At 50.0% G+C, this 27,704-nt stretch overlaps 2 protein-coding genes across 2 annotated transcripts; both read right to left on the bottom strand.

The window, feature by feature from the left end:
• Window positions 1–793: 793 nt before the first annotated feature.
• UBE2G2 (ubiquitin conjugating enzyme E2 G2) lies at window positions 794–22,672 on the bottom strand. Its single transcript, XM_065844346.2, has 6 exons — window positions 22,527–22,672; window positions 14,129–14,164; window positions 13,995–14,040; window positions 7,750–7,868; window positions 4,459–4,599; window positions 794–2,723 (listed from the first exon to the last, which is right to left on the bottom strand). Exons 1-6 carry the CDS (start codon window positions 22,567–22,569, stop codon window positions 2,611–2,613), a joined length of 498 nt encoding a protein of 165 aa, XP_065700418.1. The 5' UTR covers window positions 22,570–22,672; the 3' UTR covers window positions 794–2,610.
• A 320-nt stretch (window positions 22,673–22,992) lies between these two features.
• Window positions 22,993–27,499, bottom strand: LOC136105265 (small ubiquitin-related modifier 3). Its single transcript, XM_065844949.2, has 4 exons — window positions 27,342–27,499; window positions 26,510–26,638; window positions 24,963–25,034; window positions 22,993–24,330 (listed from the first exon to the last, which is right to left on the bottom strand). Exons 1-4 carry the CDS (start codon window positions 27,360–27,362, stop codon window positions 24,268–24,270), a joined length of 285 nt encoding a protein of 94 aa, XP_065701021.1. The 5' UTR covers window positions 27,363–27,499; the 3' UTR covers window positions 22,993–24,267.
• Between the last annotated feature and the right edge of the window lie 205 nt (window positions 27,500–27,704).

Genomic DNA, 27,704 nt, shown 5'->3' with positions numbered 1-27,704 from the left:
TATAAAAGCCTAAAGCAAATATAATCCAGAGAAAGGGTGTTTTTGGTCTTTAATACTTCAGCTGCGTGCGTAACACCTGCAGAGCTCCGCCACTCCCGAGGAACGGGTTCCACAGTGTTTCAGGCTGGAAAATGGCAACTGCTCGGGAAAACGTTGCCACCGGGCAGTGTCCCGCACGCTGGTCCGTTCGGGACGGCGGTGCCAGGTTTAAGCCTTTCAACGCACGCAAACGCTTGCGGCCCGGCGCAGCTGAGCACACACAGCTCAGGACAGTCCTCCTCACCTCCACGTGGCAAGGTTTGGTCCTCGGAGGCAGATTTCTGCTTGCCTTCTGGCACCTGCAATGTATGTTCACCAAACCACTTAAAACACCCACCTTAGCAAGCCCTGAACTTAAAACGCAATGATTCTCCTTCTAAGCACAGAGATTTGGGGGCTATGGAAATCCTCAGTATGAACTGGGCACCTGTGCGGCTCAAATCCAAGAGCTCGCATCAGCAGATGGGGAGTGATGTATTAAAGCTCATGATTCACCTGTTGCCACAATAAGACCAGATGCAAAGGTCTTGTTATGATCCACGTAAAATGCAAACTGCATCACAACTGCACGATTCTCAGTTTTCCTTGGATTCTCAAGGTGTTGCCATCATTAGAGACAAGACACTTACCTGGAAAGCCCGAGCATCCTGTGTTTTCACCATGTTAGAATAAAGCCTTCGACTCCTTTAGATCAAGTCAGAACTGGCCACTCTTGACCAGTCGGTTACCCATATAAAACACTCACTGCGACATATTTTCATACATCTATGAAAGGAGAAAATAGAATCACTTTATTTTCAGTATAGAGACCAAATCCCACCATAAAATAACGAGTGAGCACACACGAATAAAATCCCCCGCGCTGAAAAAGAGCCCATTTTTGCCCTGTGTGCCAGCGCCGTTTCCAGCTCCCGGGAGCAACCCCCTGCGACTCCACAGTGCTCCCAGTTCACACCAAGTGCTACATCTTCCTGGATGCCTCGAAATACTAGTTAGGTACAACACTACTTCATCACCTCTGCTCCCAAGCTATGTCGGCGTCCCGCTCCTGCCCTTGTGCCAAAGCAAGAAGAATCGCTTCTGCAGGGAGGTGAAAAAACCAGCGAGTTGCAGCAGTCGAGAGGCAGAACGATGGCTGCGATCTGCAGCACGGACGGCGAGACGCAAACACTGATGAGTTAGTTGTGCACATGCACGTCGTCACCTCCGCAAAGCTTTCTGCACGTTGCAGCTCCTTCTATGCCACGTGCTTTTCACACGATTTAATAAAAAAAGCCCTTCTCGGATTTAGCCCATTTAAAGCTGCCAATAACATCGGATTCCGCGCGCTGTCAATGGGCATGTTATTGCTTGTAGTAAATGGGAGAAGATTTGGAGCTACACGAGCGATTCGCTCGCGAAGCACAAAGGTCACCGGTGGCCCCCGCGTGGTTTTACACACGGGCGGTTGCGGCTGGCACGTCCCGCACCCCCCACGCCGCACGGTTCTACGTGTGCGTCGTACCATCCTCTACAAAGCACAGCCGGCGTCTTCTCCGACTCGCATTTACACGCACAAGAGCGGTCAGCGTAAAGAAGAGTTGCGGTTAATCTTACAACGTTCATCGCGTTAGCCTTCGCTGGTTCACCTGAAAAGCAGGTGACCTGTGCGGTCCCGGCAAAGGCCAGCGGTGCCAAATCCTCGCCACGCGCACGTGCAGAGAAGAGGAGCCGATGCTGGTGCAGAGATGTTGCACACGCTCAGCGCAGCACACACGCTCCCACGGGGTTTTCAGGCTGCCGATGACCTGCCTCACCCACCGCAAACCCCAGCAAAGTGGTTAAGAATCCAGTCTTAACATCTCGCACCTCTAATTGAACGTGAATTTTACAATTAAGTGTCTTCAAGGAGTAATAAAGCAGCTCTTGGGATTTCTTCCAAGCAAACACTGACTCAAAGGCTCAATACAAACGGCGTTCTGTGGGAGCTCCAGCCCATTCCAGACCCTCAGCCCGTCGCTGGTAACAACTCTCTAGATCTTCTCTTGAAGTTACATCCTTCACAATCACTTTCTTCGCTAACACATCCCACCTATCACCTAACTATTCTCTTCAAATCAGTTCTGACTGCAAGCGCTGTCCTTAATACTTGGAGTATCATAAAATCGATCTAATATTTCCTGTCTACTGGTGCTCCAGATGCAATGCTACCTATAAAAACACACAACTAATCCTTGCAGGAGGTGATCCAAAGCAGCTCTGTTCTCAAACAGCAGATTGGCGAAGGCGGGCTGCAGATTGCAAAGTCTCCGAGCTTTCCATGCCATGAAGTGAGGTAGCAACAAGCAGCCTTTGAAACAGCATTGTCTCCATATTTTTCGCTAATATTAAATCCCTTTTCCACACAATTTAGTGAGTGAACTAAAAGCTTCTCTGGAGCAGCGGAAAAAGAAAGGAGATGGCAAATAAATAACAAATGATAAGAAGAACTAGGCCGATAGTTTTGCAAAGTTTTCCTTTTTGGTACCAGCACTGAGCACTGCTCGTTTTCAGGTGGAGAGAAATACAAAACACTTCAGTCTCTCTGTGAGCTTAAAGTCCGAGTGACTTCTGCACAATCTGCTTGGCAATCTTGTTAAATTGTTCTCTGTCCTCCCGCCACATCTTGGAGGCGTCTACATTGGCTCCGCTTTCATCATTCGGCTCTGAAACGAGAAAGACTGAAAGGTAGGTGGGCAGGCAACCGAGCCAGACCCGCGTGTTCTTTCGGAAACACCCCCATGGTGCCGCTTCCCCCGCTTGGGACTGCACAAACGCCACCAAAAAAACCCCTAACAGCCGCTGGATTCCCAAACGGTCCCATTTAACTGGTGGGAAGAGAATATCACAAGGTGAGAAACAAGAGCGCGATTTCTTTTGCTCACGGCCCCAGCAGCCGAGCGCTGGCGCGCACATGGGGTAACACAATGTGGCACCAGAAGCGCCATCAACGCGTTTTAAAGCTGCACACTGCTTCCTGCAAAATGCTTTCTTCTGGTTCTGCGGCTTCGCAGACACAAAGCCCTCCCGTCCAGGCCACCCAAACAGGCTCTGTCACTCTTTGGGATGGCTTGTTCTATTAAAAAACAACAAAACAAACCAAGGAAACCCATAGAATGCTTTCATTTCTGCAACGTCTTTCATCCGAGGATTTTCGAGCGCCTCACAAAGCGCATTAAGCCCCTGCAGCTCCAGCGCTTGGTTTTGCACAGAGGTAAACTGAACCACGGGGTTTCTCAGGTTTGTGGTCGGCATCCAGCGGGACAACCGTCACGGGATCACTCGAGTCGCTGGGGCAGAACACATTCCACCCAGTTTGCCTCTCATTCTGGTCCAAATCCACCCCAGACTTCTCAAGCTCACGTCTGTCTCGACACCATTAAAAACCAGCAGATATGCAGGTCACCCAGCTTGCTGAGCTTGGGCTCAGGCGATCTGCAGAGCCAGAGCCTGAGACGCACCGACCACTGATGTTTTGGACTAATTCCCCCAAAAGCTGTGGGAAACCAGGACGCACAGGCAGACAACAGGAGAGAGCAGGTGGGTTTGGGTAAGGCTGCCCCACAAACACAGCTCTCGGCGGCCAGGGAAGCCCAGCGAGGTGCTGTTTGTAACCTCCCAAGAGCAGGTTACTATACTGAAGCTCAAATGGTCCCATGGAAGAACCTGTTGCTCACTCTTTGATTGACTTTGCTGCTTCTAAACCCTCTAAAATCTTTTCTCACTCAAAACCGATTCTTATGGAGCTGGCTCTGGTCTTTTCAGGCAGTTCAGTGGCTCTGTCCATGATGTGGAAAAGGATCCATCTTTCAGAGAGCTGATGCACAGCCCTTGCTGGATTTAGGGAAAGCCATTTAAAAAGCTGCGCAACAAGATTTTGACACCACCCTTCTTCTCAAGAAGCCTTCCGTGGATGCAGAGACAGCAGAACGGGGTCCGCTCCCAGGCAATAACAGAAATGGGGGGTGCTGGCTTGTGAAACACAGAGGCCGTGGCCTCCCGTTTACCGTGCTGGTCAGGTCTGGCTGGCAACCCTTCAGCTGCCAAAGCCAAACCAGCACAGGCTGTAATCAATAGCACCACGACCCGCGAGAGCTGAACAGACATCAGAGCAAATGCAAAGCGGGAGGACGGGTTGTGTGTGGGAGCGGGGAACCAGCTGAGCATCCCGACCATCACCGTCCGCTCAGCTGCTGCTGACCTGCAAGGACTTACTAATTCACTCTTGGTTTTTGTTTTTCAATTATTTTCAAAGAACTGGTTTATTAAATAAATACTAGGGCTTCAAGCACTGTGGTTGCGGCTGAGCAGCTTTAAATATCCTTCACTCGCTTCAGAAATCAAACAGCAAGAAGCAGCTCTAGCTAACTCAGCACCCGCTAACCAAAGCGCGGTCCTTACCTGCCAGCATGCTCACAACCGACAGCAGGATCTTCTCCACGCTCTGCACGGGGCTCCACCGCTCAGCGCTGCTCTCGTACCCCATGGGATCATCCCCGGGAGCATGAAGAATAGAGATGCAAACTCTCCCATCTGGGTAAACTGCAGAAGTACAGGGGATCGGCTGTTACTCAGTGGAAACATTTGGCCTCTCCAGATCTTTAGCACAGATGAATGTTTGGACTTGGGCTGAAGCTAAACCCGGTTTTAAATTTCCTCTTCCAAAGGCAAGAGGACGCAAAATCTGGAAGACAAAAATCCTTCCCCAACAGACGCCTGCTGGGAGCATCGTGTCATTCAGTAACCAGCGACAGGCTCCACGGAAAAATAACGAGATGCAGCCTGGTGGAAAGAGGCAAGTATTTATGCACAGACACAGCCCCAAGGAGGTAACCAGTCCTGCCTAAATCGAAGGGTAGCAGTCGCACAGCGCTGAATGCACGCTGGAGTCCTCCACTGCACCGTGACCATGAAAAGAGCGAAGCAAACTCGCTGTGCTGCAGCGAGGAGGGAAAAGGGTACGTTCCAAACAACATCACTGATCTCATTTTGAACATTACTGAGGTGCAGCCAGAAGAGTTCACACTAGTTGTTTTTAATATTGCTTAAAGCTCAGCTGCATTAAAGTGCATGGAGACAAGGTAACCGATCAAATAAGGATGCAGACACCTTCCCTTCCCATCTTTAGCGTCAGCAAAGCATCTGCAGCAGTACCAGTCATCCTCACAGACACGGCATCCACTGACGGCATCATGAGGCCACAGAAATAACGACTGACTGGATAACGAGGCCAAGACAGCTGGGTCACCGCGGCACAGCCAAGATGGCGAAGGCCGATCCAGGAAGATGTGCGCATCTTCCCACTTTGTCACGAAGGGCGAATGCAAGGCTTGCCGTTAGTCGCTACTTTGAAGTTATTTTTGCCAAGAACATCCATGAACATCATTTTGTTTCTAAGAGAAGGCAGTTCTGTGGTGTCTCAGTTCCCTCAGCACCTAATTCCAACTGCAAAGGGAACACATTTTCCTTTCAACTCCTCTCAAGTGGAGGAGTAAGTACTTAAGGAACAGGAAAAGCACGGCACAGCTGCCCTTTCTCCAGCCTCTCTGGGGACCAAACCACCGCAATCCCATCCAAGTGTCTGCTTCAGGTGATCTTGACTCAAGATTAACATGACCCAGAGTCATGGGATGTAAAATTTAGAGCTGAGCTGGCCGTTCAGGATGCTCCAGTTAGAGAGCAGTGTAGGGGAAAGGGACCTGGTGGTCCTGGGGACAGCAGGGTGAGCATGAGCCAGCACTGGGCCCTTGTGGCCAGGAAGCCAATGGTACCTGGGGTGGGTTAGAAGGGGGTGGTCAGTAGGTCAGAGAGGTTCTCCTGCCCCTCTGCTCTGCCCTGGGGAGACCACACCTGGAATATTGTGTCCAGTTGTGGCCCCTCAGTTCCAGAAGGACAGGGAACTGCTGCAGAGAGTCCAGCGCAGCCACCAAGATGCTGAAGGGAGTGGAGCATCTCCCGGGTGAGGAAAGGCTGAGGGAGCTGGGGCTCTGGAGCTGGAGAAGAGGAGACTGAGGGGGGACTCATTCCTGGGGATCAATATGGAAAGGGGCAGTGTCAGGAGGATGGAGCCAGGCTCTTCTTGGTGACAACCAGTGACAGGACAAGGGGCAATGGGTGCAAACTGGAATACAAAAGGTTCCACTTAAATTTGAGAAGAAACTTGTTCGGGTGAGGGTGTCAGAGCCTGGCCCAGGCTGCCCAGGGAGGTTGTGGAGTCTCCTTCTCTGCAGACATTCAAACCCGCCTGGACACCTTCCTGTGGAACCTCAGCTGGGTGTTCCTGCTCCATGGGGGGATTGCACTGGATGAGCTTTCCAGGTCCCTTCCGACCCCTGACATTCTGGGATTCAGAGTTGTGGGACATTAAATTCAGAGCTGAGCTGGCCATCCAGCACGTTCCAGTGAACCCCACCGAGGCAGCGCCCAGCCAGCCTCAAGCCAAGGCCACAGCCAGAGCTGTAGAGCATTGCAGGGACACGGATTTGCTCATGGGGACAGGTCTTGCCAAGATGTTCCGGTGAATTAGCACAGGCGGAGCAAGGTGCCAACGCGGCCACGCTGCTGCCAGGTGTTCCACGCTGCAGAGGTGACAAGGTGGCGCCCCGGGCACGGCCACACAGTTCTGTGCTGTGACACGCAGGCGCCTCTTCCGCAGGAGAGCAGAAAGACAGGGATTAAACGGGCAAGAATCCGTATGAGTGGTGCTTCGAGGCGGGAATAACAGAAAGACTTCAAGAAACTGCAAAATTCCTCGGAATAGGATGAAATATGTCGATTCCCAGCTGAGATTAAGATTTGTGTTCTGCAGGTGGAAGAACATCAGCTGGGAAGGAAGGACTAGGCAAGAAGGCAGCATCTTCCTTTGATTGCTCTCAAGTGGCAGAGAGATAAGAGCCTCGAATACAGATCCAGCCCATCAAATCTGGGTGATGATAAACAACCTTTACACAATCCCTGTTGATTTAGCAGCAATTTTACAAAGAACACCAACCCTGACCCCAGAAAGCAGCGCTCCAGGCTGCGAAAGGCGGCTTTAAGGCTTTCACCTGAGCCAGGCTCAAACTTACTAGCTATGCCTGTCGTTCCTTCATTAACTTTCACTGACACGGTTTAAGATCATATTGTCGCCATTAGAAGTGCAGAGAAAAGGCCAGTAAAGCCTTTAATATTAAACGACTGCAAATGTGTCATCTGCTCAGACACAGCGCTCTGTGTTTCAGAAAGATCCCATGAGAAATGTCACTGGGCTTAATGAAGCGAAAGCCATGCTGCCTAATGGAGCTGCATCCACGCTTTGGTGAATAGGAGCAACTCTTCACTCGTTAAAATAACATCAAAGTACTTCAATACAACTTGCAGAGCGAGGCTGGAGTCTGTATTAATTCGTCAAGTCTCACATCATGTCCAGAAGATTTCTCTTTAGACGATTTCCACAACAGTTACAAGTATTCCTGAAATGATCTTAAAGGCAGGGAAATTGTTGGAATCTTTAGTGGACTACGACCAAAAGTTTTATGAGGAATAATGTGATAAAGAGACTGTAACAGAGTAAAATTGCTGGGCAGCTGAACACTCCTATGACAAACAAAAGGTTGGAAAGGGAGAGAACCACCCTTGGTATGGGTGCAAACCTCTGTTTTTAAGGTGCACGAGCAACCCGCTCCCCCATGTGTCCCGCTGCATCGGACTCACTGTTTGGATGGAACATCTCGCACGTGAACCTCATCTTTGGAGGACTTAACGGGTAGTCCAGCGGAAAGCTCAGAATAGCAGGGAAAACCCCGTACTCGAAACAGGTGTCTTCAGGACCCCTAGAAACAGATAAAAAGTTATTCACTGGAGATAGTTCTTGCCTAATGAGACATTTCGGGTTTGGACTATATCATCTTCTCCAGAAGACAAAGAGTTAACACATTCTTACCCCACACCCTGTAAACTTAAATCCAAATATGGGGTTTGGGAGGGAAGGGGGAAATCAAAGCTTGCACGCTAAATTACTAGGAAGGTCACAACACTGCTTAATTAGCAGGGTGTGTCTGGATATAATTGGAGTATCTGGCTCCAAGGCATGTTCCAGGATTTGAGCATCGGCACGCTGAGAGAAAGCAGAGGCAGGTGTGGGACCCCGGTGCCTTTGAAGATGCTGTTAATGCCGCACAAGACAGAGACGTCAAACGCCGTAGCTCCAAAATAACTTACAAAACCTACAGAGATTCAACCTGTCAGTATCGAGCGTAACCACACGTAAACACTTCTCGCAATCTGATGCAAAGAACACAGCGATGCTTTGTAAAGATAAGAAACACAGCTCGGGGACCATAACAGAGAGATGCGGGACGAGATGCTTCTTTGCAGAGTGAGGGTTCTGCAGCCTGCGCTCCCGCGAGTGCCCGCGGAGAACAAACGGCTTCATCGGGGCTCTTGTAGGAACATTTCCTTCTTGTGTTCATCACGTAGTTCAAAGTGCAATCGAGCTGAGAATCTAAAGGCAAGTATTTTATCCTCCCTACATAAAATATTTTTGGAAGGTGAGCAAAAAAGATTATTAGGCATGATTTATTCGCACTTTAAAGTTCTTTCTGGCACGGAGAATGCGGGTTGGAAGGAGGAGGCATTTGGAAGTTGTACCCTAAACATGATCTCCCTTGATGGGAAGGATCACGAAGCAAGTTTCATCACCAAAATCTTAGCCAAGGAAACCTCATGTATTTAGTAAAAAGCTCTTCAGGCAAGAGTTGTGCTGCCTGGGAAATACGGTTCAGGAATAGATCTCATGTCTCCTCCTCCTCCCAATCCACATTCTCTGCGCCAGAGAGAACATAAAAGTTCAAGGACTCCTAACAGTTAAAACTGCAATGGGCAACCTACAGAAAATCAGGTTCAGCAAAACCTACAGCCCTGGGAGGCTCAACTCTCTTAAACGCTGGGATTCAAAAGGCTTGGCTGGTAGATAAACACAAGAACTACGTGGTTTAAACCTGAATATTGACACTGGCAGGTAAGATGAGAGAAATGCATCAAAATCCTGCAAAAATGAAAGCTAAACCGTCTCAACCATTTTGTTCCCTTTCTGGCCTTTTCCCTTAATTTAATTGGGATTCGGTTCACATCTGAGAGAAAACTGAATGCATTTTTTTTTTTTTTTGGTAAATATTTTAATTGCAGCTGCATTTGAAAGGCTTATTGTTGAACTTCTAAGAGTATGTACATACGCGCATTGAAAAGCTGGTGGGTGTCTTATGTTCTGTTTTGAGAGCAAACACGCAGCCCTTAAGGGCTCTTCTGTCAAATACGTTAACCCAACACGCTCCATTTTACGCCCTGTATTATGCGAGAAAAATGCTTTTGTTTTAGCCATTCAGGATCAGCTTCAAAGAGATTATTCAACTAATCCAAGACAGCATTTGCGAGTACAGAGCGCTCAGGAGGCTGCAACATTTAAACTTGACAGCATCACTTTCGGTTCATAAAGGACATTTAATGCCATGTAACGGCCCTGCTGAGGACACGTGAGACATCCAAACGCTTCAGTCGTGCAGGAGATGTAAGACAGGGCAGGAAAATAAGCTGGCTATTACTTAGGCGGGTATGTGCCCAAATTAGGAGGGAAAAGTGCACTGACAAGGACAATTAATTCTATAATTGCAGCTTCACATACATTTGTAAAGGGCTTCTTATTTGCTAATGGATTCTGATTTGTAAAAAGACCAAAACCCCCAGTCATTAGATCCCAAAAAGGGGAATTCCATGCTAAACAAAAATCATAAGCCTAATTATAGATCTAATTCCCTTTCTAGACAGGTTTTGGATAAGCGGACTTCAATTTATGCCATTTAGCTTTCAAACAATCTTAAGGCTAATAAAGTTTTTAACAATTACGCGGTTTTGCGTCTTTTGGGGAGAAACTTCAATAGCAACACACACTTGTATATGCCAAGCAAAGGAGGCAAAACTTGCTCTTGAAACATTAAATTCGCTAATTTGCACAACACGATGCAGCCTGGGGGACCTCACGCAGCCCCGAGGAACCGAGGGCACGGCGCTGAACGCTCCTGACGTGCTGGGGATGTTTATCGTCACAAAAAGGCCACCCGGGTGCAAAGATTTGGCTTTCATAACTACTCTAATCCAGGTACTGTTTGAGGTCTTACCAAAAGGGTGTATTCTACAGCAGGCTCCAAGGCGACGCGGTTCAGGAAGATTTTCACACTGAATTTTCAGTTCTGGATCTGTTACACTCACCTTGGGAGCGCAGGAACTGTTCTATCATTCAGACATGTCAATAGAGCCTTAACATTTATATATTGAACATTTATCCAGCACTTCTGCTGCAGGCAAGACCACCAGAAATACAAATTATTACTATAATTATTTTAAAAGGCATTATTTTTATCTCCGAGCCAAGCTCTTGCATCACTCTGAGTAACATTAACCAGCCCACTCCTGAACTGATAAACAGACAATGTCTTGTCTCTCTTAGGTCTCCTTTTTGTTTTATTCTCTTTCCATTTATTCGCCATTCTGTGTGCTCTCATTTTACCTAAATCGAGTGTAGGGGGAAAAAATAAGTATTCCATTCTCTTCATTATTACACTACTTACCTACCTTTTGTGCTTCATCTGTCTGCAGATTGGAAGCCACCTTTAATTCCCCCATCTGCACCCCTTCCATTCCCAGAATCTCACACAGCACATTTGAGATTACAAAACATTTGAGATTATCACAAATACAAACAAGTCATTTAACTCTGATTTCCAAACGTCCATAAACACTTCTGCTCATGGAGTTTTGTAAAGAGATGAAAGTGGCCCAACGTGTTTAGGGTAAACATGTTGCTATTGTACCACAGCTTCAGAATACAGCAGATCTTCAAATATAATTTCATTATGACACACACACAATACAGAAACCAAAATTAAAGCACCTCCGCCTCTCATTTTGTGCTGACAAAGACCTGAAGCTCAATACTCAGCACTTTAAAGGGCTTTCAAGTCTGCAAGCAGCTCCTCTGGTGTTTAAGAATCTGCTATGGGAAACATCAGAAAAAGTCTTTTCAACAAATCCAATCCAAAAGTATTCTGTGTCCCCCTCACAAAAGCTCTACTCAATCTCTGCTAAAAGAAAGTACCAATAAGCAGGAATTTCCTTCCACATTCCAATAAGTGCATTAAATCCTCCAGGAATTCTACGCTCCAAGCTGGCAGAACTGAAATCTGGCACATCACTGCGTGTTTCAGAGAAACGACGACTATCCCATTTACAGGGAGAGAAAGCACAAGACACTGGAGCCAAAAATCTTTGGTGTCGGGCAGTAAATTACCTCTGCTAAGTGTTTATTTTCAGAGGACTGCGCTACCGGGAAGCACCAGCTGCTCATCGCAGAGAAATCCCTGCGCACAAGCGAGGCGTTTGCCAACTCTTCATATCAGTCAGCAGACGAGCAGCGCTAATCCCAACTTACCAAGGCCTAAAATAACTCAGCTTGCCCTGCAGTAGGATCACCCACGTGGGTAGCTTGTGTGGAATAAATGATGCGCTGCGGCTCGGGACGCTTTTGTGTTGGTTGCGTGCTTGATGCCAAGAGACAGAAATCTAGGGTTTCAGCCCCGGATAACACACTCGGAGCAAAGCGGTGTAGGAGGATCCCACCAGCACCCACGCGAGCTGAGAATGTCCCCAGTCAGCAGGGAAAAGCTGCCAGAGGGTCACGCTGTCCCCCGCTCCCTGGACCCTGCACAGAGGAAATCCCCAGCTCCTCGTAAAGGATTCACAGAATCCCAGAATGTCAGGGGCTGGAAGGGCCCTGGAAAGCTCATGCAGTGCAATCCCCCCATGGAGCAGGAACACCCAGCTGAGGTTCCACAGGAAGGTGTCCAGGCGGGTTTGAATGTCTGCACAGAAGGAGACTCCACAGCCTCCCTGGGCAGCCTGGGCCAGGCTCTGACACCCTCACCAGGAACAAGTTTCTTCTCATCTCTAAGTGGAACCTCCTGTGTTCCAGTCTGGACCCATTGCCCCTTGTCCTGTCACTGGTTGTCACCAAGGAGAGCCTGGCTCCATCCTCCCGACAACTGCCCCTTTCCATATTGATCCCCATGAATGAGTCCCCCCTCAGTCTCCTCTTCTCCAGCTCCAGAGCCCCAGCTCCCTCAGCCTTTCCTCACACGGGAGATGCTCCACTCCCTTCAGCATCTTGGTGGCTGCGCTGGACTCTCTGCAGCAGTTCCCTGTCCTTCTGGAACTGAGGGGCCACAACTGGACACAATATTCCAGGTGTGGTCTCCCCAGGGCAGAGCAGAGGGGCAGGAGAACCTCTCTGACCTACTGACCACCCCCTTCTAACCCACCCCAGGTACCATTGGCCTTCCTGGCCACAAGGGCCCAGTGCTGGCTCATGGTCACCCTGCTGTCCCCAGGACCCCCAGGTCCCTTTCCCCTACACTGCTCTCCAACAGCTCATTCCCCAGCTTACACTGGAACATGGGGTTGTTCCTGCCCAGATTCAAGACTCTGCACTTGCCCTTGTTCTATTTCATTAAATTTTTCCCCACCCAACTTGAATCTTCAAATCCAGAGCCTGGATTTAACCTGACAACCGACCAGCAGCTTCAAGAGACTCTTAGCAGTTTGGAGCTTCTTCATCTTTTAATTCTGCAGCATTTGTGGAAATTGTCAGAACTGAGTTGACAAAGGTCTCTTTTCCTCTCCTGTTTTAGAGCTTTATTTTGTAAAAATCACCAGTTATTGCATGTTCTCAAAGTTCCCAAAGAAAGGCACAGCATGAGTAAGGGAGTACAAGCAAGAGAGAAGATAACTCCTAAGATGTTGGGCAAGATTTTGTCTTTTCATGGCAAGTTCTATAATCAGATGTGCTGCAGTTGAGTCGTGATGGGGATTCGAGGCACATATCGCTCTCTGCAACTGCCTGAAAGGAGCTTGGAGCCAGGGGGGTCGGGCTCTGCTCCCCAGGAACAAGCGCCAGGAGCAGAGGAAACGGCCTCAAGTTGCACCAGGGGAGGTTGAGGTTGGATCTGGGGAACAATTTCTTCCCCAAAGGGCTGTGGGGCATTGGAACAGGCTGCCCAGGGCAGTGCTGGAGTCACCATCCCTGGAGGGTTGGACAGACGGACATGAGGTTCTCAGGACATGGGGCAGTGCTGGAGTCAGGTTATGGTTGGACTCGATGATCTTGAGGGGCTTTTCCAATGATTCTATAGTTCTCTGGTTTTGCTATGAACAGATGTGCCCATCAGTTGGGGAGCAGAAGGGTGAGGATGCAGATTTGTAAAGAAGTCTTTGTCCCCCCAAAAAACACAACAGCTCTTCACCAACATAAGAGCTTTCTATATGGAACCACTGCACCCAACATCTTTACACCACCAGCTGATGCATGGAGTGTAAAGCATTTCAAAATATTTTTTTGTTTTAAATCTGAATATTTCCTAAGATCAATTCCCTTCCATTTTTCTGGAAAAAAATTGAATAGCAAGTAACCTAATTTTAGACACTGATTTTTTTTCTCCTATCACTGGTAATCTGTGTATTTTGCTGCACTTAATACATGAGAAAAACCTGTCCTGTATTTGCAGTTGAGTAATGTTCCCAACAGCTTTCTGTGATCTACAGGCAATTCATTGTTTCCTGCCGTGCTAGTATATGTGATGTATATCCAAGGGAGCTCAAATGAGGTTTCCTGTCGCATTTTTAAGTTACTTATGCCCAGTGCTGGGCAGACACCTGTACAACAAATGGTTACGTAAGTCCCGATGCTGCTTCTGGCACACTGTTTAAATTACAAATCTAATTCCCAACCACAGGTAGGTCAAGGTTGATGCTATGCAGAACTGATATGATTATTTTTTTTACATTCTAGTTCTCCTGGAAGCCAACCATAGCGTGCAAGTGCTGATTTCAGATAGAAACCAGTATCAACTCACATTATCAGAGCTTCCCATTCGAAGAAGTTCTCTTCATTCATGGGACCTACGGAGAACAAACCAAAAGCAACGCTTAGAGCTGCCTGAACACGGGGCTGCGACGCCACGGAGCACAGACCCGCTCAGCCCCTCACCTGCGACGATCCCTTCCGGCGGGTTCAGCGTCAGCTCTGTGAAAACAAAAGCACAAGGAAGGTTAACAAAGCTTGCAAACCTGAGCGTTTCAGCTGCAGAAAACACCCCTGGAGAAAAGCCCGGGGACACCACGGGAGGACATTTCTGGCTGTGCTTTACTGGGCAGGCTCCACATCCCAGTATCTCACTGCTGACAGTTCAACTTCTTCACGCAAGATATTTTTCTGGGTAAAATTACTTGGCGTTTTGTGGGAACACTTTAAAACTGGGAAGGAAGAAAAAATCCTCACAGCACACAGTACGGGAGGATCTGCAGGTGATGGGATGTGTTCCTGAAACCTCTCTGCAGCACCTCAGACTTGACAGCATCTCAACACAAAACCCAAAGCGACACAGAAAGTTGGAGAAGCAGAAGCAGGAGGTATTAGCGGCTCTGCTCCTTGAATTCTATCCGACTCCCCCAGTGTGGCCTGGAAAGTGTGAGTAAAAAAAGCAGCAGCAACAAAGCAGGCGCAGCAAGTTCGGGTCCATCAACCCTGACTTTCTGTAGGAAGCTGGTAAAATTCCCAATTCCTACAATCGCCCCCAGCATCAGCACCTCATTTCAAGCCTGCTGAAGCTCAGTGCTCTGATAAAATAATAACCAGTTTTTCCTACTGTCTAGTGCAATGATCATCAACTTTCAGTTCATAAAGTCCTGTGGGCTGGTAGCAGTCAGCGAGGAAACAGCCTCGAGTTGCACCAGGGGAGGTTTAGATGGGATACTGGGAAAAAACCCTTTACTGAAAGGGTTGTGAAACACTGGAACAGGCTGCCCAGGGCAGCTGAGTCACCATCTCTGGAGGGTTGAACAGATGTGGAGATGAGGTTCTCAGGGACATGGGTCAGTGCCTGAGTCAGGTTATGGTTGGACTCGATGATCCTGAGGGTCTCTTTAATCAAAACGATTCTGTGATTCTAAAGTCCAGGCATGCACAGGCAACCCCTGGAGCTGCGGTCCAGGGGGCTGGACACCAGCCCCACAGCCCCAAGCCAGACACAGCGCAGCTGGTGGGACCAGTGGCAGGAGGTGACACTCCCAGAGTGTCAGACCAGAGGAGGTGGCAGTAATTAGGTCAACTTAATTAAGGGCTGTGAGCTGCTTAACTAGAACAGTATTTCCTAACCAGTGGCCTGTGGAGTGCTAGTGACCCGTACCACACAACACAGAATCCCAGAGTGTCAGGGACTGGAAGGGACCTGGAAAGCTCATCCAGTGCAATCCCCCCATGGAGCAGGAACACCCAGCTGAGGTTCCACAGGAAGGTGTCCAGGCGGGTTTGAATGTCTGCAGAGAAGGAGACTCCACAACCTCCCTGGGCAGCCTGGGCCAGGCTCTGACACCCTCACCAGGAACAAGTTGCTTCTCAAATTTAAGTGGAACCTCCTGTGTTCCAGTTTGCACCCATTGCCCCTTGTCCTGTCACTGGTTGTCACCCAGAAGAGCCTGGCTCCATCCTCCTGACACTCCCCCTTTCCATATTGATCCCCATGAATGAGTCCCCCCTCAGTCTCCTCTTGCAGCCGCAAGAAACACCACATATGTTCCCACTCATGAAAACGAGCATGAACTCAGACCCAGGGAACAGGAGAAATCACAAAGTGATAAAGAGACACCTGGCCTCACTTCTGTTCAGCTATACATGAAAATTGTTGGTAGCACTGCAGAAAAAGCAGCTAAACTACTGTTGGACTCAGCAACACGCTGGGAAAGGCTGGAAGGGAAGAGAGCAAAGCTCTTTGGTTCGCTCAGATCGCCAGGAGCTGCGCCGCAGAGCTCTGTTCGAAAGCCCGGCAGCAGATGGGAACGGGGTGTTACGGTTTCTCCCGACGTTAAGGAGCAGGTTTTTCCAGCTTGGTAGCAGGTCTCCACCAGCTTTTCGTGTTGATGTTTTGAGAGACAGAAAGAGTGAGATGTCAAATCCAGGAGCTCCTAGAATCACTTTGCTCCATCTTGTGGCTCTCTCTAGAAGGAAGAGCCAAACCTGGCTGAGCTCGGGGTCTGTACGAGGATGGAGGTTCAATTCTCCGCCTTGCTCACCTCTCCCCTCAAGAGACAGGAGAGAGAGGTTTCCATCCTTACAAATCAAGAGGAGCAGTAACTGGGCAGCGCAGGAGCACATAAGCTTTGATTTTTCAGTGAATGCTGCGATACCTGGCCAGTGAGGAAGGAAAACCTCCCTTCTCCACGTGGGTGGTCACATCCTACCCCGTGATTTCTCTAGAGTTGCTCCAAGGGAAATTGGGAGCACAGCTTTCGGGAACTACACAGCAGGAATCACCAGTTCCTGATACAGCACCAGCCTCTTCACTCTTACCGGAGCCTCCAAAATGGGGTAATTTAAATGGAACGGCATGGTGGACCTTTTCCAAAAAGCGTGTGATTACTGCGTTTATTTTAACCTTTCGGTGCTGAAGTCAGTAGGCCAAACAGTGCCCTGCCCCATCTCCTCTGCCACCCCAGCCCTCCGTGGTGTCCTCCTGAGCAGGACGCATGGCACAAAAGGACCGCGTCAGGGGAACCCATCCACACTCCTGCCTGCACTGAGCTTGGCCTCCCGGTCCGTAAGACACAACCCCCGTGGTTGGAAGCGTTCCCCAGGAAAGCTGTCCCTCCTGCAAGTGCCATCCCATGCTGTTCCCTCAGGACACATCGTGCCAGCGCATGGCCACACTCCAGCCAACACCACCCCACGGCCTCAAACACCGACCTGCCGCTGCTGTTCCTGCGCAAGCTGGTTCCCCGGGAGAGCAGGAGCTGAGGCGTCTGCCTGTGCAGAGTGGGGACAACATCCAACACAAGGCACTGATGGGGAAATGTCAACCCTGAAGCGACACCAGCTACTCGAGAGAGGCAGCTCGCACAAACTCAGAGCCACCCCCCTCAGTCCCCTTTCTCCAAGTGGCAAGAACGACCTTGCCGGAGCACTTGGTGTGGCAGCTCCTTCACAGAATCCCAGAATGTCAGGGGTTGAAGGGACCTGGAAAGCTCATCCAGTGCAATCCCCCCATGGAGCAGGAACACCCAGCTGAGGTTCCACAGGAAGGTGTCCAGGCGGGTTTGAATGTCTGCACAGAAGGAGACTCCACAACCTCCCTGGGCAGCCTGGGCCAGGCTCTGACACCCTCACCCCAAACAAGTTTCTTCTCAAGTTTAAGTGGAACCTCCTGTGTTCCGGTTTGCACCCATTGCCCCTTGTCCTGTCACTGGTTGTCACCCAGAAGAGCCTGGCTCCATCCTCCTGACACTGCCCCTTTCCACTCCCTTCAGCATCTTGGTGGCTGCGCTGGACTCTCTCCAGCAGTTCCCTGTCCTTCTGGAACTGAGGGGCCACAACTGGACACAATATTCCATATGTGACTGTGGGTCCAGGGACAAAACCTTCAAGGAATGGAACTTTGTGTTCCGTGTGACAGCCAAGGTGGGAGTGGAACCGCTACCAATGGGCCGGCAGAGCCAGGCCAGCACTGTCCTGGGCTGGTTCCACACGTGGTGCTAACAGGATAGAGCAACCCCTGGAGAACCCGGCCGGTGGGTGGGAAATCCCTCGGCGTTCCTATGGAGCAACCGCATGAGCGGCAACATCTTATTAAGGGATTCCAAGCTGTGGAAGGATGAGCAGTCAACATGGAAAAAAAGGTTAAAACAGAAGGTCAGATAAGGAATCAGGTTTGAAAGAGGTAAAGGGGGATGGTGATAGGAATAGAGGAAATGGCCTCAAGTTGCGCCAGGGGAGGTTGAGGTTGGATCTGGGGAACAATTTCTTCCCCAAAGGGCTGTGGGGCATTGGAACAGGCTGCCCAGGGCAGTGCTGGAGTCACCATCTCTGGAGGGTTGGACAGACAGACATGAGGTTCTCGGGGACATGGGGCAGTGCCAGGGGTTGGACTTCATGATCTTGAGGGTCTCTTCCAACCAAAATGATTCTGCGATTCTAAGGCCATGAAAAGTCTCTGTGGAAAAGAAAGGAGCAGCAGAGCCAGGAGAAGCTGCTGCTGGGAGGAAGAAAAGGCACTTGAACTTCACCTCAAGCCCGGGCTCTGGGGAGAGCTCTCTACCCACTCACATGTGACGGGTGCCAGTGACTCAGAGCAACACCTCTCTCAAGCATTTGGAGCGGGTTCCGTCTCCACGCCCTGCACCAGGCAGCCGGCTGGGCTCGCTGGGTGCTTTTGCTGCACACAGTCAGGGGATTTGCTTCCAAATCCTAACACAACGAAGTCCCAGCTTGTAGCACCACAGCTATGCTTCAATTTAAAGCTTTGCTTATAAGCCGAGACTGAATGAACTGGGGCTGTCACTAGTGAAGTGTGACACTCCTATAAAAAATGTGGGGCAGGTTTGAGGGCGCACACAATCAACGCCTCCCTCGTCACTCCACTGCTCATTATGGAGTTATTATAAGGCCAATTATGCCATGGCCAAAAGGAAGAGAACTGAAAACTGCACCTCCTGGTTAAAGAGGTTAATAAAAAGACTGATCACATTCTTAAAAGAGAAGTTCAACAGTATGCTTCCTAAAAACTGCATCAATTCAGTGTATCTCCAAGGCAATTACACACACAAGACTCGGGAAACATTCAGGGCACGTACACACTTTGGTGTCTGACAGCACCTGGTCTGAGACGCTTGAAACCAGGATCTGGTTCTTTCTACTCTGTCAGAAATTCTATTTTCTCCTCTCTTCTCTGACGAAGCACCCAAAGGGCACGAGGCGGTTTGAGCTCAGGCGGGCGCAGGGGTGCTGGGACGATTCCTCGGCGTTCTGCTCCGGAAAGGGCATTTTGGAAGCGGTTAATGTTCCTCCGCATCACAACCCACACCAGCTCTCTCCGAGCAATAAGGACCCACCAAAGTGCTGCCAGGCTCTGTACGCCAATGTTTCTTTTCTCTGCAAATTCTGAAGTCTCAGAATTAATGTAAATTTAATCTTTTTAGAGCCAACAGCACTCCCAGTGATACCTCTTGACATTACAGTCCGCTGCTCTACTGCCTGTTTGTACCAGAGGTGAAATAAAGTGCAACTAGCTGCTAAAATTCTTGCATCTCTCCCGATTTAATACTTTCAAAGTAACCCATTTTAGATTTAAAAGCTCAGCCAGTGATAAGAAAACAAGATCACACAGCCAGGAAACAATAAATGTAGATAAAGGAGGTTTCCATCTCTTAACTTTCACAAACATAAGCTGCTATTGAGGGACTAATTTCAGGCTTTAATACTACTCTAAATCCAGAATTAAGAACAAATATATGCTCTAACGCAAATTATGTCCTTTTTTTATACCTGATATTTTGGAAATCTTTATCTAAATTAAATCTGACAGAGTAAAAAAAATATACTTGAATAAAAATGAGACAGCAAAAAGTCTCCGTACTCTAAACATGCAGGGATCTAAATGAGAACAACAACAAAACAATCCATCCAAGGAAGGGACAATGGTGTAATTTCACAGTCTTTCCCAAAATGGATTCATGTATTTGGGCTCCAACAGGCAGCAACTCCTCACAATGTTGAGCATTTTTCATATAAGGTAACAATAAAGCTTTATTTAAAGATTTAAGCATCTGTGTGTGCATACACAGTAAATCAGACTAAAAAAAAGAAATACATCAGGAACTGGCTGAAGGGAAGAAGCCAGAGAGTCGTGGTCAATGGGCAGAGTCCAGTTGAGGCCTGGATCCAGTGCAGTGCCTCAGGGATCAGTGCTGGGGCCGGTATTATTCAGTATATTCATCAGTGATTTGGATGAGGGAATAGAGTGACTGTCAGCAGGTTTGCTGATGACACCAAGCTGGGAGGAGCAGCTGACACTGGAAGCTGTGCTGCCATCAGAGACCTGGACAGGCTGGAGAGCTGGGCGGGGAGAAATTTAATGAAATAGAACAAGGGCAAGTGTAGAGTCTTGAATGTGGGCAGGAACAACCCCAGGTTCCAGTGTAAGGTGGGGAATGACCTATTAGAGAGCAGTGTAGGGGAAAGGGACCTGGGGGTCCTGGGGACAGCAGGGTGACCATGAGCCAGCACTGGGCCCTTGTGGCCAGGAAGGCCAATGGTACCTGGGGTGGGTTAGAAGGGGGTGGTCAGTAGGTCAGAGAGGTTCTCCTGCCCCTCTGCTCTGCCCTGGGGAGACCCCATCTGGAATATTGTGTCCAGTTGTGGCCCCTCAGCTCCAGAAGGACAGGGAACTGCTGCAGAGAGTCCAGCGCAGCCACCAAGATGCTGAAGGGAGTGAAGCATCTCCCGTGTGAGGAAAGGCTGAGGGAGCTGGGGCTCTGGAGCTGGAGGAGACTGTGGTGACCTCATTAATGTTTACAGCTATATAAAGGGGGAGTGTCAGGAGGATGGAACCAGGCTCTTCTGGGTGACAACCAGTGACAGGACAAGGGGCAATGGGTGCAAACTGGAACACAGGAGGTTCCACTTAAAGATGAGAAGAAACTTTTTCACGGTGAGGGTGGTAGAGCCTGGCCCAGGCTGCCCAGGGAGGTTGTGGAGTCTCCTTCTCTGCAGACATTCAAACCCGCCTGGACACCTTCCTGTGGAACCTCAGCTGGGTGTTCCTGCTCCATGGGGGATTGCACTGGATGAGCTTTCCAGGGCCCTTCCAGCCCCTGCCATTCTGGGATTCTGTGATTCTGTAATATACACAGTGAGGAGTTCACACCAAGCTGAGCCCCAGCCCTGGAGAGGACTTGCTGTTTTTCTGCAAAAAGAGGCAGCATACCTCCCTACAGCTAGAAACTAGATTCTCTTTTCCAAAATAACTTTTGCTGAACAAGGACAAAAAAGCTTCTGAAGAGCTATAATGAACCACCCAGCCTAAGGAAGGGTTATAATTCAGGCTCAGTTCTGGGTTTAGTAGCAAAGCTGGACAAGAGCACCCACTAAAGGGCAGTGACAGCCCTGGAGCCGCACACAGTGAAATCCATGGAAAAGTCTGGCTTGTTGTGCTTCCGCAACGTGGCGCTTCAGAAGTCAAAGCATCGTACTTTTAGTCACTGTAGGTCGCATTCATTTCTAACGTTATGTTTAATTAGAGTCAGGGAAGTATTGATAAAGGAAGATCAAAAGCGAGATGTTACCTCAGCTATTGTGTTACCCTGGGAAACCATGCGGAGAAGATTCACGTAACATCTGCCTGTAGCATTAAGCCAAATACTTTTTGATGCTCTTTAAAAATCACTTTTTGCTCCAGAATTCAGCCACACAAGACATTGTAGTAAGATCTCAGCACTTCCTAACAACGCTTTTTGGGACTACAGAGAATTAGATAAAAGCCGAGTCTATTTGCAGCCGCCTTTCTGGTCAGCGCCCTGGATTACAACAGCAAACCGCAGGTTTCTGGGACACGTTCTCACACCAGCTTTACCAGTCTGATGGCCCCGGCGAGGCCAGCTCAGCACCCTGAGAGCTGAGTCCCAGCAAACAACCACCCACCGGATGGTGCCGCTCAGAGACCCACACTCTGCACAGCGAGAATCAACGTGGGAAACACACCAATAAATCCTCCATTTTGCACAGGCTGGAGTCTTCCACTCAGTGATGGGGAAGTGCGAGAGAACTCCTCGTTCCTGGAGAACCTCGGAGGCTCTGGACAACTCGGGGGCTCTGTGGATCCTGGGCATTTCAGGGGCTCTGTGGATCCTGGGCATTTCGGAGGCTTTGGGAATCCCGGGCATTTCAGGGGCTCTGGGAACACCCTTCATGGGAGCAAGAGGCCAGTTCTTACAGCCTAACTCCATCCTTCTCTTACCAAATATTTCTTATGCTCTCCATTCTACTTCCCTGCCTCAAATAAAAGCCAGAATATCAGAGACCAAAAGCAATTAAGTAAACAAACAAACAACAATATTCTTGCCAAAAAAAGGCACCTTTGGACACCTCGTGAGCTCACGGGGGGACACGGGGTGTCCGGGGGTTCCCGGGCCGGCCAGGGCCACCACTGCCTGGTCACATCTCAGCAAACAAGCCGCTAAATCCCAGTTTACACACAGTCACTACCCCCGCGCTCGCGTCAACGTCTTGACGAACACCTCTAATTGTCTTTGAGGTGTAACAGAGGCTGCCGTGCCTGCATTTGGTTCCACATGGAAGATTTAACCAGGAATAAAAAAGAATCGGCCGCTCCGCCCGGTCCCACCACCCCCCATGCCCGCGCTGCAATGACCCGCGCCGCGACACCGCAGGTCGGTTCCCCCGGGCCCGGTGCCGCCGCTGCCCCGTAACCCCCGCCCCGGTGTCGCTGCGGGGCACAGGGAGCGGCCCGCGGCCTGTCCCGACGCCGGCCCTCCCGCAGGATCCCGTGAGGAGCGGGGGGAGCCCGCGGTGATCCCGGCCCCGCCGCTCCCCGACTCACGCTTGTACTCGGCCATCAGCCGCTTCAGCGCCGTCCCCGCCATGGCGCGGGCCCGCCGCCACTTCCGGGCGGGCGGCTACACGGACCGGGGCGCCTTCACCGTCGCGCCGCTCCGCCCCTTCCTCCTCTATGGTGCGCGGCCGGTCCTCCAGCACCCGTCCGGGCCGCGCATGCGCAGCGCCGAGCAGCCCGTGGGCAGGGAAAATCGATTAGAGCAGCAGCGCTGAACTGGGGCGGCGGGCGCGTCAGGGATGCGGGAGCTTCGGGAAACACCCGGCTGCAGAAACTAGAGCTGCTCTGCTGGGAAGGGAGGCGAAAAGAGCGCCAGAAAGTTGTGGTTTGCAGCAAAAAGTTCTGTTTCGCAGGAAAAAAAATTAAAAAGTTCTATTTTTGCAGGTGCTTCTGCCACCTCGGGAGTCTCGGGGGGGACGGGAGGGTCGGGGCGCAGGGAGCGTGAGGCAGGAGCCAGAGTACCAAACTAGATTTACTGTGTACAAGAGGAAAGGACGACAAATAAATGTACAAATCGGTGAACAGACGTACAAGAAAATGAAAACAAGGGCTTTTCCAGCAAGATTTCCAGCAAGCGGGAGATGATCCAACGGTCACAGGGGCAGGGAACGATCCCGCGGAGCAGTGAACAAGCTACGGAGTGACAACAGGACGGAAAAATTCATCTGCAACAGACTCCAGCGCGGCACAGGGCTCAAACCCGGCACAGAAACGCACTTAAAACTCATTTTTGGGAGGCAGCAGCACAGAGAATCACGTTTTTTTGAACACACGCACACATTTATCCCTTTCCCTGCTCCCCAGGTTCATGACAGCTCTTCTGCGCAGCTTGGGGACATTAAAAGGTGCTTTTCTTATTTCCCCCCCTCATTTATCACATTTCTCTACCAAAAACGAGTATTAAAATAAAGCGGAGGCCGCACACTTCTAATTGCCGCTGAGGAATAAAGAGCCACACGAAAGGCAGCGGGAGGACAGCGACAGGTTCGGCTACAGGTTTCACTTTTTATAAACTCTTTTTATAAACGCGCGTAACAAAAAAACGCCACCGCTCCATCACGAGCGGTGGTTTTTGGACCAGCTGCTCTGCTAACTCCAGTTCCAACAATAATTCAGCACAAATCTCACCCCTGCATTTAAAAAAAAAAAAAAAAAGGTATATTTCAGATGACTTTATCATAATATGACAAAGCACGTGTAAATGCTTCAAACTCCAGCCCTATCTCAGCGTTGGATCTTGTGTTGGAAAGAACTGTGCCTGCAAAATGTGCTAAAAACTTAAAATCAGCATCTTTTCTCCTTCTCCCAGGCATTTCTTGAAACTTTTACGCTCACAAGTGGCATGAAAATATACTGAATTATTTACACGATAAGAATTAAACAGAGGGGTAAGACAAGAGCCAGGAATGAACACTCCATGTCCCAACACATGGATGAATATTTAGGCCACCGGTTTAAAGAAAAAAAACAACACAGCAGAGAGACAACGCATATTACTTAATCTAAACTTAAATCAAATTGGCCCAATTTAAGATATAGATTAATCCCTGCAGAGACTGTTTTGACTCGCACACGCAGTACGTCAAAGACAACAAGCGATTCTGGGAAACGTCCTCTAAAGTTTCGAAGAGCCCCGTGTGATTGGCGTGTTAATTTGTTCACTATTTCATAGCAAACCCGAGGACAGATGAGAGGGAGGTGTGACGAGGATCCCGGAGCTCCTGGTGTCTTAACACACCCCACCCGTCTGCTGCTGGAACACGTCGATAGTGTCTTCATCTTCCATCTCCAGCTGTCGGAGCAACGCGGAAAACACAAGATGTGAAACGCATGTGGTTATATAAGCGCTTCGCTCTCTGCTCCTAATTCGTACCAATGATCGAGGTGTGATTTTAACTAATTAATGTGTGAAATGCTTGATTTATATCGGGAAAAACTTATTTCCCAGAGAGTAGTTCGAAATAGGGATCCAAATATTGTTGCTGGCCCCTCAGCCCTGAGCTGAAATTACAGAATAAAAGCATTGCTCTCCTCATGCAGCACTATGAAAAAGAAATTGCTGTGAATTAAAGGAGCATTTAATGCAAAGCATTGAAATGGATTTTACTTGCAATGACTGCTTAATTCCGAACGAATTCACTGTGAAACTCCACGGACAGACACGGCACTGAGTAAGCAGCTCTGAAGGTGCACAGGTAACTTCTCTACCCTTATGAGCACTTCTCACATGGATTAATTAATAAAAGTCTCAACTGTGCTCACAACTTACAGAAATGGTATAATACCAGCTCAGCGCCTTCCGCCACAAATCCCCAGCCAAGCGGCCCCTTCATTCCCCACCAGCCCCAGGATCAGTTTGGCTTCAAACCCCTTCGATCCGCACACAGACATTAAAATATTTTGCAGTAAATGTGTTTTTCCTACCTGTGCAGGTGTATCTGATTCACTAATTGGTTGTCCATCAAATCTGAATCTAATCTGCCTCATCGACAAGCCCTGCAAGCCAAAGGTAATTAACATGAGAATCACGCTTTTGTTTCTGAATTCAAACAAAACGGTTAATGATTTACCCTCAGAATAAATATTAACAAAATTAAGACTCAAAAGCTTTAATCAGACAGGAAATTTAGCGTGTGTGTCTTGTTAAATTGAGGAAGCGGAGCCGTTAGAGCAATGTCCCGCTGGGCTGCAGTCACAGCATGGACTCTATGGAACCACAGGTGTGGGTTTGGCACCCAGTTCCGATCCTGCTCTGCAAGGCACAAATATCACAAGTTAATTTACAAAGGGATCAATCAATGCACCATTCCATACAGACTTGGAGGACACGTCAGGAAGGAGCAGCAATTGAATCTCACAGTCAGAGAAGTAACAGTAAAGTTGACTCAAAGGAAAACATGTAAAAAAACCCTCAAAAAACTACATTTTTGTGTGACTAGCTACCAGCCCTGACCATCCACAGTCAAGCCAAGTTTTCACTCCTGCCAGGCAACTGCTCCCAGTTCTAGTTCTTTATCTTCTGATGAAAAAAGGCATCATGAGTACAACTGGTTGAGGAAACAAGAACTTGCAGGACTTGAGACAGATTTTACTAGCAAGGTTTATTAGAAAAAATGCTGGGATCTAACTTTAGTAAGTTGGCATTACCTTTAAAATCCAAGTTGAAATCCCGACTGTTTTCACAGCGTTTAACCACACAAAGTAGCCTTTACTCCCTGTCTCAGGGATTGAGATCTTTACTCTGCCCTCCAAAAGCCTTCGCGATGGCCGTGCGATTCACGCTCGGAGCCCCACGAACACAAAAAGCCCACACGTCTCCCAAAGGAGCCTATGGATTCAGTTCCCATTCCTATCCCAAGAAATCTTACACTACATCAGGCACAGGACAGAGCATAAGGTTCATGGAAGTGAAGAAAGAATCCAGCAAGCACTGAACAAGGGGAAACACCAGCAAATACAATCTGGCTCCACTTCTGAAAGGCATTTGCATCCCCACACTCTGCACCACCTGGTACGGGGTGCAAACCAGCACTGAGGGCTACGGGCTCCAAACACAATGGGAGACACGAAGGGAGGAGAAAAACCATCCTCAAATGCAAGTCAGGGCATAGGAGAATTTGGTTTGGGCCATTTTCCAAAGAGAAAACACCCTCTGTATGCAGTTGACAAAGTTTTAAAAGATGACAGTACAGAGGGATACGAGGCTAAAACTTCACAGTGAGTTGGTCTCAGAGCCAGGATCAGAACTCGTGAAATTTTGGTAACACGATCATGGGGCATTTTTAGAGCACCTGGTGAGGAAGAGGTGGCTTTCATGAACTGAAGAGAAATCTCTTAACACTTCAGAGGCAACAGCACCCTGAGCCCTTGCTCTCCTCACCCCTGGCCATTTTCACCCTAACACCCTGGTATTTTTAGTGTTTATATTTTTAATGTTCCAGACTGCAAAGCAGCAGTTTCCCCAGCCCCACCTGCCGCTCGCAGTACGCCTTCATCAGCTTGCTGAGCGGCGTGTGCCGCTTGATCTTGAACTGCACCACGGAGCCGTCCTGCCCCGCCACTTTCAGGTTGATGTGATCATTCTCTGTTTTCACGCTTTCCTGGGTGAAGAAACGGGAGGAAGAATCAGAGAAGCATTTTCATCAAGTCCAGATGTTAAACTAACCCTGGCACTACCCCATGTCCTGAGAACCTCATGTCCGTCTGTCCAACCCTCCAGGGATGGTGACTCCAGCACTGCCCTGGGCAGCCTGTTCCAATGCCCCACAGCCCTTTGGGGAAGAAATTGTTCCTAAATCCAACCTCAACCTCCCCTGGCACAACTTGAGGCCGTTTCCTCTGCTCCTGGCGCTTGTTCCTGGGGAGCAGAGCCCGACCCCCACTGGCTCCAAGCTCCTTTCAGGCAGTTCAGAGATCAGAAGGTCTCCCCTCAGCTCCTGTTCTCCAGCTGAACCCCCCAGGTCCCTCAGCCGCTCCCATCACACTTGTGCTCCAGCCCCTCACCAGCTCCGTTCCCTTCTCTCAACTCGCTCCAGCACCTCAAGATCTTTCTTGTCCTGAAGGGCCCTGAGCTGGGTTCAGAGCCGCCCGGGGGAGCTCCCGGGGCCTGTTCCTCCGCCTCCTCCCTGCCCGGTCCGGCCCCCCCGCCATGTTGCGCGCCGCACGCTGCCGGGCGGGGAGGGGCGGGGCGGGGCCGCACGGGCAGCCCTGCCCCAGGGTCCGGCGGAGAGGCCTGTTCCCCACGCCGTGCTGCCCCCGCCTCGGTCCCGCCGCCCCGCTGTTCCCCGGCCCCGCCGGCCTCACCTTGGGCTTCTCCTCAGACATGGCGGCAGGGCCGGCAAGGGGGGAGGGGAGCGGACGGCGCGCGCGCGCTGAAGGAGCAGCCCGCGCGCTCGGGCTCCCGCCGCCGTCCGCGAGACAGCGCGCACCTCAGCCCCGCCCCTCGGCCGGCCGCCCCGCGCGCCCATTGGCCGGCCCGGCCCGGTCACGTGACGGGGTGGGGGAGAAGCGACCGCGCGCAGCTCCCCGAGCGGTTCTGGAAAGTGCGTCACGGGGAACCGGAAGAGCCGCGGGCGGAGGGGCGGGGCCATGGGTGTGGGCGCGGGATGGGGCCCCCGGGGAAGGAGGCGTGGGCGGGGCCGGCGGGGCGGGGCCGGCGGGGCGGGG

The sequence above is a fragment of the Patagioenas fasciata genome, chromosome 9 (assembly GCF_037038585.1).
Source record: "Patagioenas fasciata isolate bPatFas1 chromosome 9, bPatFas1.hap1, whole genome shotgun sequence".
Classification (NCBI taxonomy): domain Eukaryota; kingdom Metazoa; phylum Chordata; class Aves; order Columbiformes; family Columbidae; genus Patagioenas; species Patagioenas fasciata.
The sequence above is the reverse complement of the archived record's forward strand: the minus strand, read 5'-3'. Positions and strand labels throughout refer to the sequence as shown.

Coding starts and splice junctions, on each gene's coding strand:
- UBE2G2 (XM_065844346.2), bottom strand. CDS start 22,569: ATGGCGGGGACGGCGCTGAAGCGGCTGATGGCCGAGTACAAGC. Junction 14,041..14,128: donor GCCGGAAGGGATCGTCGCAG/GTGAGGGGCTGA, acceptor TGTTCTCCGTAG/GTCCCATGAATGAAGAGAAC. Junction 7,869..13,994: donor GAATGGGAAGCTCTGATAAT/GTGAGTTGATAC, acceptor ATCTGTTTCTAG/GGGTCCTGAAGACACCTGTT.
- LOC136105265 (XM_065844949.2), bottom strand. CDS start 27,362: ATGTCTGAGGAGAAGCCCAAG. Junction 26,639..27,341: donor TGTCTGAGGAGAAGCCCAAG/GTGAGGCCGGCG, acceptor TTCTTCACCCAG/GAAAGCGTGAAAACAGAGAA. Junction 24,331..24,962: donor AATCAGATACACCTGCACAG/GTAGGAAAAACA, acceptor TTGCTCCGACAG/CTGGAGATGGAAGATGAAGA.